General features: G+C 36.8%; 1 protein-coding gene and 1 pseudogene across 1 annotated transcript; both read right to left on the bottom strand.

The window, feature by feature from the left end:
- Nucleotides 1-942: 942 nt before the first annotated feature.
- LOC145219479 (uncharacterized) lies at nucleotides 943-1930 on the bottom strand. The gene is made up of 5 exons (XM_080086843.1): nucleotides 1792-1930; nucleotides 1550-1712; nucleotides 1364-1456; nucleotides 1159-1274; nucleotides 943-1085 (listed from the first exon to the last, which is right to left on the bottom strand). Exons 1-5 carry the CDS (start codon nucleotides 1928-1930, stop codon nucleotides 943-945), a joined length of 654 nt encoding a protein of 217 aa, XP_079942969.1.
- Nucleotides 1931-4301: 2371 nt separating this feature from the next.
- Nucleotides 4302-4970, bottom strand: LOC145219478 (uncharacterized; annotated as a pseudogene).
- Nucleotides 4971-10637: the final 5667 nt, after the last annotated feature.

Below are 10637 nucleotides of genomic sequence, written 5' to 3'. Positions count from 1 at the left end.
TTTAGTGTTGTATTACTTGCTGTGGTTGATGCTATGTACAATTTTGTAATTGTGGATGTTGGATCATTTGGAAAGCAGAGTGATGGTAGTGATCAAACTCAATATTTGGAAGAAGATTGGAAGATAACTTGCTATGCATGCCAGCACCTAAGCTATTACCTGGTACCAATACTCCTGCCCCCTTTGTTTTTGTTGCTGATGAAGCTTTTCCGTTAAGACAGAATTTAATGAGACCTTTTCCTGGTACTGGTTTAACAACTAAACAGAAAGTGTTTAACTACAGGTTATCTAGAGTAAGAAGAATTGTGGAAAATGCTTTCGGTATTATGGCTTCCCGTTTTCGTATTTTTCATCGCCCCTTGCTGGTAAAACCTAGTACTGCAGACAAAATAATAAAAGCATGTACTGTCTTACATAATTTTTTGCGTCGCAAAGTTTCTCTTTGCTATGTAGAACCTAATACGGCTGACTTTGAAGACAGAAATGGAAACCTCCATTTTGGGCAATGGAGATCAGAAAATGTCTCTGCAACAAACTTTTGCCCTCTGCAACGCATTGGTCGCAGATCTTCATGTCAAGCAACAGATGTAAGAGATTTTTATGCTGACTATTTTGTCAGTGAAAATGGTTCAGTGCCCTGGCAATCCAACAGAATTGTTTAAGAAGTTGTCGCTAATTTATGGCATACCTATCTCCCTTTCGTATGTGTGCATGTCATGGCATTACACAATAAAAAAATAAAATATATTTTATTTATTTGGAGAACGAACAGGGAACTGATAAATAAAAGAACAATAAAGTAGAAAAGAAAGAACTTTAATGCAACTATAAAGGCAGACATGCACCTAAAATTGTAGAACATCATAACAAACAACTATTGAAGTATAGGTATTTTAGTTTTTTGACAAATCATTACAAATGTACTTGAAACAGTCATCAGTGTTATTCAGTGTTGTTTCCATATCGTGCTTCATGCACCAATTTGATTATTTCGATGTGAAGCTTTGATCGTTTAGCTGGTGATATTTGTTTTGCTTCCAATGCCATACTTGCAAAAAACAAATCTTCAGAATCTCCGGTTGCATCTGCAAACAACATTTTTAGATAACAAGAATAATAAAGTCTAAACTAAATGGTTTACATCATGTAAAAACTTACCAGAAGAGCTTTTTAATTCAGCCAGGATCTTGTCTATCGTGTTGTCACTACCACTTTTTGTTTTCTGTTTTTTTTGGCTTGTGTGATGCTCCAAGATTGAAATTAGTTCAGATTTGCTAAAAAAATACTAGTAGTAGTTGTACAACCTTCAGGTGTGTGGGAAGCACTTGAGTCAACTGCAGACTGAGCTGAAGATCATGTTCACTCAATCTGGCTTTGTTCAGTTGTATCAATTACATCAGGTTGAGTGAAGTCTATTTCAACTATATCAACTTCACTGCCTAAATTTGATTGTGTCCTGTAAAAAAGTTGACTATTTTTTAATCACAGTTTTATTGTTGTGAACAGAAGTAGCAAGTATTGCTACAAAAAGTGTGAAATAAAACCTTACCTTCTTGGTTGAATAAATGGCTCAATAAAAGACATAGGCTTAAGTAAGTTCCATTCCTGATGCAATGCAGCTGCTGCCCCAGATCTTGTAAGATTTGCATTTTTAGCCTTTTCCCTTAAATATTTATCGCGCAATGCCTTCCATCTTCTTTTGCATGTTTCAGCTAAAACATGGTTTAATTATCACAGATTGTATTTTGCAAACCTACTAATAATTACCCACATATTAGGAAACTTACATACCATCTGAATGCAGCTGCTCGCCAACTTCTTTCCAAGTGGCCTCTGGCAGCCTTTTGTCTCTCTGTGATTGTAGCTTGCAGTTGTAAATATTAGCATATTTCTCCACCTCAATTATTAACAGATCATCAGAAACATTCATAATTATATTTCAAGAGGGCGGTAAGCTGTGTGAAAGCACAAAACTCAAAACTAAGCAAAGTAAGTACTTAAAATTAAGGCAAATGGCCTAATATTTCTATATTTATGCTAAATAGAGCAGTCTTTTCAAATTTAAACCCATACACAGCGAATATACAAATTACAAACCGTCATACTCAGGTTCAAGCTGCTTGATACGCAGAGAAACGCTCGGTAGGCGATCGCTCGCTCATTTCTGCGAGACTTGAGCGGCTGAAATCAGTCAAGCGCGTCACCAGACAGACAAAATGAAGCAAACAAAGCTACGCAGGTTTAAGCGCGCGCGCTACGCATAGTGTAAACGGGCCTTAACCGTTGATTTATCGTTTTCCAGGTAGATTTGGTGTTATGTCTATATTTACCGAAGAGACCTTGGTAGTAAGCTTTCTTTTTACTTTTAACCACATGAAAATATTGATTTCTTAATTGGTGGTAGTGCTTCTTTTTCAAATCTTTATTGGAGGAGATACATTTTTTGTAGGCCTTTTGTTTCATTTTGTTTAGTTCATGTAATTCTCTATCATACCATTCATTTTTTCCACCATTCCATTTACGAGATATTAATGAAAAACAATTATTGAAGGAATCTTGAATTATTGATCTAAGTTTGGAATAAGCAAGATTTGGATTCGTTTCTTCTATGATATTCTCAGTGTCAATGGAGTTAAGTGAAGTGATAAAGTTTTTTTTTTTTTTTTCAGAATAACTTCGATATGGTCTGGAGTTATTTTGGGTTATGCTCTGTCCATAATTTGCAGAGAACATTACAGGCAAGTGATCAGAGACATCATCTAGCACAGGGCTTCTCAAACTGTGGGTCGGGCCCCCATTTGGGGTCGCGAAACACCGTGCGTTGTTATGTCACAGTCACATTAAATGGTATACGTGCATAAATTTATTGGTTAAACATCATTTCCGTGTATAGGCTATACGAGGGGTGCACAAGTGCGGCGACAGAGACAACAAGTTTCTACGGGTGTGAACATGTTTGCTAGAATATATGTACTGGTGGCCGTGAAGTAAATAAAAACTCTTTTGCCAAATATTTTGATTTTTAAACTGCTCTAAACACATTTTGTGGAACTTAAAAAAGTATAGTAACCACATGCGCCAGACTTTTGTATGGCTATTGTGTGCAAACAATGCGAAAAAGCACATACCACAAGCGTCACAAAAATAGATTATGACGTCATAAAAGCTAAGACTGATAAAATCTGTGTTTTAAGTTAGGCCTTTTGTGCGCCATTAGATGGCATATATATAATATAAGTATTTCTTTACATCAGTAATTTTAAAACACAAGGAAGCAGGCAATTGGTGGCCGCTATTAAAATAAATATACGTCATAGCGAAAAGGTTGTGTATGCGTCATAGCAAAAAGGTTGTGCACCCCAGGGCTATATCCATCAAGTGGTCGCGTATAAATTTCTGTTTGAAAACAGGGTCGCAGAGCAAGAAAGTTTGAGTAGCCCTGATCTAGCAGAATGTAGGTGCATATGAGCCTGTTTACTACATTGGTCCAAATATGATCCAATACTGTTGCAGAAACCTCAGTAACCCTGGATGGTTTGTTAATTAAAGGCAGAAAATGGTTATCAAACATTAGATCAGTAAATGTTGCAACTTGTTGATTTGTTATGTCCAAAAGGTTTTAAGTTAAATTCACCCATTATATATGTATCTACCTTAGATTCTTTAATTTTTAAAATGTTTACATTTAGATATTTAAAAAAGCATTCAATACTGGTTTGATCCTGTTCTGGTGAACATAAAAGCCAACACCACCGCATTTGTGTTTTACTCTGGAGTTAGAATAAAATTTGTATCCATGCAATTTATTATGCAAACCAGGTTAATTAGGTTTTAACCATGTTTCAGAAATGCCAATAATATCAGGTTTTATCCTAGTAAGTAGACATTGGATGTTAGCAAAGTTATTTGGATTATTTAGTAAACGTATGTTAACACTTATAACAGTAAAAGGTTTGGATTGTTACCAGTAATTTGTGACAGTATGTCAGTAGGTGCAATGTAGACATTGTCATCCAAAAGTACCTCATCAGAGTCAACATTAAACAATAAATCAATGTTATCTTTACTAACATTATTGGACAGATCTTTTAATTTATCACTTATAATTTTGGATTGCTTTTGCAAGATGTTTGATCATTTTCCATAGTAGTCTCTGTGAAGCTTAGGTGCACAATCAGCTCAAATATATTAGCTATGCAGTTTTAAGCACTGCTACTTGATTGGAATAAATCAAATGGTTTGATTAGCTACTGTAATAAATGAACAGTATATATACAGACATAATAACTACCCATAATTAATTACAAGCGTGTTATGTCATCTAAGCATTTGATCACCTGTTTCTTGTTATTGTATGAGACGTAGATGTTGCCATTAATAGTCCAAGTTGACCGGTCTCCACACTTCTCTAGCTTTTCGCACCAGTTCTAATCTTCTTCGAGTGAGGGATTCAGTCACCACCAGTCCTGTTCCAGTCAGTTGCCTTTTGTTGCTAAAGATCTCCTGACGGACCGATCTTCTCACAAATTTTATTATCAGTGGTGTACCCTTTTTCGAAGGGAGAATGTGAGCAATGTCAATGTCACATTTCTCCACTTTAAAAGGAAGTTTAAACTTCGTGTTTAGGATGTTTAGAATGTAGGGTTCCAGTTGCCAGAAACTTCCTTTGGGCATATCTTTGCAGCCATGCAAGAGCAAACAATTTCTGCGACCATATTGTTCCAAATCATCTAATTTTTCCTCAGTATTTTCTAAGTTGCTTATCCAGCTTTTTTACCATCAATTGTATTTCATCAATCTTTTTGCCTACAGCAGCAAGCTTCTCATCTGGTATTTTTGGATCAGCATTGGGAGATGTTTTAGCAGGATTTGAGTTAGATTGTTCAATCAAATTAGCTTGGGTTTTTTTAACTTGACTTAAAAGATTCCATTACTTGTTTCATTTGAGCTTGAAGTTCCTTGATGGTCATGGCGGAAAATGTGTTTAGCTTGAATTAGTTAAATGTTGAAACAGTAGCAGAGCAGTTTTTACCAAAATGTTTTTGAGCTAAATTTAAGTACTTAGGCAATCCACACGAGACCTTATCACCTTATTCAAATAGAATCAGTCATCCTTTGCTGTGGAATTTTATTTCAAACCCAAAAACTTTTCTTGGAAATTTTCGGTCCTTACATAGGCGAAAGTCGAGTTACTTTCCAACCCGACAATTTCGTGGTGGTAAGTTTCGCGTAAGTACATTAAGCGCTTCAAAAACGTCAACAAGATATGCCAATGTCAATCGAAACCCCTTGGGAGTGAATTAAACCATACGATCCGATTTAATCGAGAAATAGCTTTACTTCTTCCCTTATTTTACAAACACAACATATGCAAAATATATTTCTCGCCGCATGTACCAATCTCACCGGAATATCTGAGCAATTGGCAAGCTGCAGTTGTTGTGGTGCCAGTTTGTGGGTTTTGAACAAAGGGTATGCGTAGGCCGGTTTGATGTTGCTAAAAAAACTGGCTGAAATTCCTGAAACAGGATGATAAGTAGAACCCGTTACTTTTATACCCACGGTGTGGAACAGCATGTCCATGTCTAGGACATCGGCCATGTGGAGTTTTTTTTACCTATGCTTCGCACTCGAGGTAGATATGCCTTTGGTAGCAGTCGAAGTCCTCCGGGCTTACTGGCAATTTGGTAAACTTTACCAGGCTTTTTCTCATGATAGTGCAGCAGGCGGAGTAGTCGACTACCGACAATTTTTCCATATTAATCTGTCTCACAAATGACTATGACGTTTTTCGCGACGAGTCTTTAAAGAATAAGCTTATGCAGGCTTGTGCGATATTCTCGGTTCAAGTTATTTCTAATATTCTTTAATACCTTGTTTTGTTGTAGATCCTCTTTGTGTTGGGTTGCATGTTAAAACGAAGTTACATCTTGGGCAACGAAAGTGGCCTCATTGTTTAAAAAAATACATGTATACATGCACAACAACATATTAATTACAAGCAATAAAAACAAAAGACTTTTAGACAACAGCAAAACACTTTCTAAATTGTATTCTCTTACCTTTTAACCTATTGATATCCGGGCAAATAGCCTGGCATGGAGATTTAGCTTTCACTTGTACCAAAAGTTTTGAGGCATAGTTGACATTTACAGCACTTTTTTGTACTTTGTCGATAACTTTGTAAACTCTCAGAAAATGATTTAGCATCATCATTTTGCAAATGACCTGTGCAAAATATTTGACAATAACTTACACAAGGTAACAGTTAAAATCTGTCTCATATGTTCAAGTTTAACCTGCAACATGCATGTCATACACAAAAGGGCAGCATTTGTGTGAGGGCCGCTTCCAGTGTACATAACATAACTGATGCGTGTAATGATATAACGCCATGTTATTTGATAGGTGCATTTGTAGGTATGTTACTTACAAAGCAAATGACCAAGGGGTCAAGGCAGGTCAATGTAAAGTCTTAAGTGCAAAAATTCATCAACTTGCAACATCGCCGTTACCTCATACAACAAGTCACCACGTGCAGTGTGCACAGTTCTAAGCCAGTGGTTCTCAAACTTTTTTGACCGCGACCCAAATCTGAGTTTTATGAACATCTCACGACCCAAGCCTCAAACATAAAAAACTGAAATTTTTCGTTCATAATATCTTCAATGCACAGCTTTATTTTTCATTAGGGAGACCACTGCATATTTTATATTCAGTGAAAGGTCTCAGATTCGACTTTAACTGTGCTGTTCGATAACGAGACTGATTACAATTCGTCGCCGCATAGGCGTCCGCCCATGTCAAAACGGCTGCAGGCCTAACGAACTTGTTTCGTTCGACAACACTACATAACACAGCACACATTGTGGCATTGCAGCCCAATGATCATTGATAGAAGTGAATCCCAAACCTAAAAATGTTCTCTTGTACGAATACTTACCCATCCTTAAACGCTAACTGTTACATCTCCACCGTCAGTTTCGCATGATTAACTTGTCCTATTATTTTCCGTGTTATGACTTTACAATCGTCAGGTGCGTAACAGTAAAGTTGGAAACCTATTGTCGTCTGTATGTGGTAATGATTGGTCCATTTTACTGTACAATGTAATCGAGTGAGGTGACTTTACTACTACATTAAGTAAATTCGTTTGTGTTTACTTAATGCACTAGTAGGTCGTTTGGGCAGAAGTGAATCACCAGAGCGCGACCCATTTTTTGACCCTGCGCGACCCATACTTTGAGAACCACTGTTCTAAGCTAAAGCCAACAAGAAAGCATTCAAACAATATTATTGACAATAACTTGACCCATGTGAAGGTTGAACCAAACCTAACCACCCACATCGTACCTTGTGCAACGTGACAAAGCGCAAACATTAAGTACAGCAACTGCATTAGTTCATCTAGGTCAGGGTGGCCAACTCGCGAGCCGCATGCGGCTCCTACGTCGTTGTTGGGAGTTTGAGGCCACTGTGTATATTTTGGGTAGTATGTGGCGATCTGGTACAAAATCAGTAATGCTTCAACAATTTTGCGTTTGAACAAACGTATTATATTGGTAAGGCCACAAAGCCTACCTTAAAACTGCAACGTTATGTGGCAAATGGCTTGATTATGATGTCATATGTTCAATTGTTGACTGTGACGTCCAAAAATGCCTTCGTTGGTACCATCATCAGGTACAATGAGTCAGTAATTCACAACTGCCCTCTAGACTGCGCAAACTGTGGTTTTCATTGTTATATTATGGCGATGAAGGTCTAAAAACAGTGCACAAATGACAACAAATACAGTTCGTGTTCAACATCCAAAACTTTTGCCACAGTTCAATTGTGCCACAGTAGATGTCAAGACTACACAGAAAAGAGGAAACTGAGACAATTAAGACAGTTGGGCAGTTGAGATTTCTGAAGTCCACATTACCTAGGTGTTTGACATTACGGTGTTGGCTTTATTGTCTAAACATTCAAACAACAATAACAAACGAAAAGTTACTAGAAACACTTCACATAGCTAGACATTAACATAGTAAAATTGCTGACTTTTGGTTAACACACAAACATTTAAACTAAGTCGATTCTAACAGATTACTGCACTAACACATGGCTAAGTCCAGGCACGTTTTAGTCACATCACGCATTTAGAGGTTAGGATTGGCCCAAAACTAACAAAGATTAATGCACTTGGGAATAGACGTAACGCATGGTTGCACTTGGGAAAGGAAGCACAGAAATCATATTAAAATATTGTGAATTTGTCCGTAACAGTTGACAATGAATGGTTGCTCATTGTTGCGTACAATGCGAATGAGCCACATAGCAACAGCAATATTTACAACAAATGTGTTCCAAAATAAACAATTCTTAAATCCGTTGTTTATCGGATTACGACGAACGTTATACGTTATATATGGGCAGTTTGTCTTGGATTTGAATTGAGCGATTGTTGGTGGTAAATTCATTAGTGACGTCGCAATGAATTTAGTTTCGGCACTTTGCATTTTTGTAAAACTCGGCGCCCAAGTGTGGTGCGCATGCGCGTTAGAAAATACCGCACAGTTGGCAGTGAAATAAGTTTTTAGCAATTCACCTGACATGAATCTCACCGTACGTTATTTATAGAATGAGAAAATAATGATATTTTAATTCATATAACTTAAATGTTTTTGTTTGTGTGATTCGTTGAAATGAGAGTTTTGTGTGAGAGACAGTTCGGTTTGTTGAAAATGACTGGTCCGTGGTCTGTACAAGTCAAATTGTGTCATTATTATGTTGGTGTGCGACATTTAAAATAAATCTGGCTAAGCAAGGTCTCTGTGTGAGGAAGGGACAAGGCATTAAACATATATATGTGCTTATGTGTTTAATGTGGCTCTTTGTGGTAACACAATAAAAAAATTGGTCTTAGGCTTTGACCGGTTGGTCACCTCTGATCTAGGTGAATAACACGTTATGCTATAGAGGTGCAACATGTCAACCGCCATGTTTATTCGCAACATCGATGTGCAACATGTCAACCCGTCATGTGCAATATGTCAACCGCTATGTTGAACATGTCAACTGCCATGTTGCACATGTGCACCAGGTGGAGTTTTTTGCTCGCGAACCCGTCTCCAAAGCTACCACCAATCAACATATCTCTCTAAAAGTCTAAAATAAAACATTGTTACACAACAGGGTTTTTAATATGAAAATTACACAGCATTGATTAATGTGGTGGATTAATGCAAAATTTCATAACATTGATGAGTTTTCAAATTTATTAATCACTACACGTAATCAACACGCTATACACTTCCACTGTTTGCTATTGACGACATCATAATAAACTTCTGTCCTGCCTAGCAGTTGAAGGGTAACGAAAAGGGGTGAAAATATAGTCGTTTAATGGACTATGTTAAAAATAGCCAGCTGTGTTGCTAATGGAATCCCTAAACTATTTTAGGTCCTATTAGGAGGATATAATGATTTTTTTGTCCACCCATAAAATCCCAGGTCACTAAGCTTTTTTGACAATCGGGAAAACCACAATTCTTATCACCTGTGAGTGTGATAACACACCCAGCAAGTCTTTTTGCTGTTTACTTGGTGCTAACATCAAATTTCAACACAAATTTTGTTTTATGTTTTGATCCACTACAATTCTTGGTTACCATGAATAACCAACCAATTTTAAGGACTAATGTCACCAAATACCTTGGACTTCTTATAGAAGTTACACAGAAAAATCACATATCATACATATCATCAAAAATAGCTAGGTCAATTGGAATAATTGCTAAAATAAAAATTGTCAACAAACCCACACTTTTAACACTTTGCTATTTATCAAGTACTGCAAAATAAGGCTCATAAGTAACACTGACATCAGAACACATCTGCAGCCTATATATAACGCTCTATGCATACTTCAAATTCATGACATGCTTCAATTGGAGATATACAAATTTATGTACAAGTTCGATAAACACCTCCTGCCTTCGGTGTTCAACCAATATTTTTAGTCCACTATCACAACACCAGGCAAACTAAAATCCAAAACTACCATCTTTCGTAGGTACAAACAAACTCGGGTATGAAAAGCCTACAATACTTTGCAATTAAAATTTGGGCCTAATCACCTAATTATGCATGAATTAGCTACCCCAAGTTCGTCTCTAATGTAAAGCGCAGTATCATTCCATAGATTTGTTGACAAAAACGCCCTTGTCCGACCCCGAGCACATGTTGTTTTGGAAAAATCCAATGCGACAGAAGAATCCTGTTGCAAACATTGCATATTTTTGTTTATATTTCGCTTGCTTTAAATTCGCTGGCGCAATATTGTTATTTCAGTCCGTCATTTCAAGTTACAGTTAGTATTTTTTTCTTGTCATTTACTTCTCATGTTTTTTCGTCATCGTTTTCTCAATTTTTTTCTTCACGTGTTTTCGGTTTGTTTGCTATTCATCCAACCGCTTTTCGTTTTTTGTTTACATTTCGCTCATTTTAGTTAGCTGCTACAATCCAATTTTTATGTTTTCATCTGTCTCTCGACATCGTTTTCCTATTTCATTTCCTCACGTATTTTCGGTTTGTTTATTATTTATCCAGCCGCTTTCTTTTTGTTTACATTTCGCTTATTTGAGTTTTCT

This window comes from Phallusia mammillata, chromosome 3 (assembly GCF_965637545.1).
Source record: "Phallusia mammillata chromosome 3, kaPhaMamm4.hap1.1, whole genome shotgun sequence".
NCBI classification, from domain to species: domain Eukaryota; kingdom Metazoa; phylum Chordata; class Ascidiacea; order Phlebobranchia; family Ascidiidae; genus Phallusia; species Phallusia mammillata.
Note: the sequence above shows the minus strand (reverse complement) of the source record. Positions and strands in the feature narration are given on the sequence as shown.

Bases quoted from the DNA above. Each gene is read 5' to 3' on its own strand.
- LOC145219479 (XM_080086843.1), bottom strand. From the start codon at position 1,930: ATGAATGTTTCTGATGATCTGTTAATAATTGAGGTGGAGAAATATGCT. The intron at 1,457-1,549 runs GTAAGGTTTTAT...ACTTTTTTACAG, and splicing joins CCATTTATTCAACCAAGAAG to GACACAATCAAATTTAGGCA. The intron at 1,086-1,158 runs GTAAGTTTTTAC...TGTTGTTTGCAG, and splicing joins TGAATTAAAAAGCTCTTCTG to ATGCAACCGGAGATTCTGAA.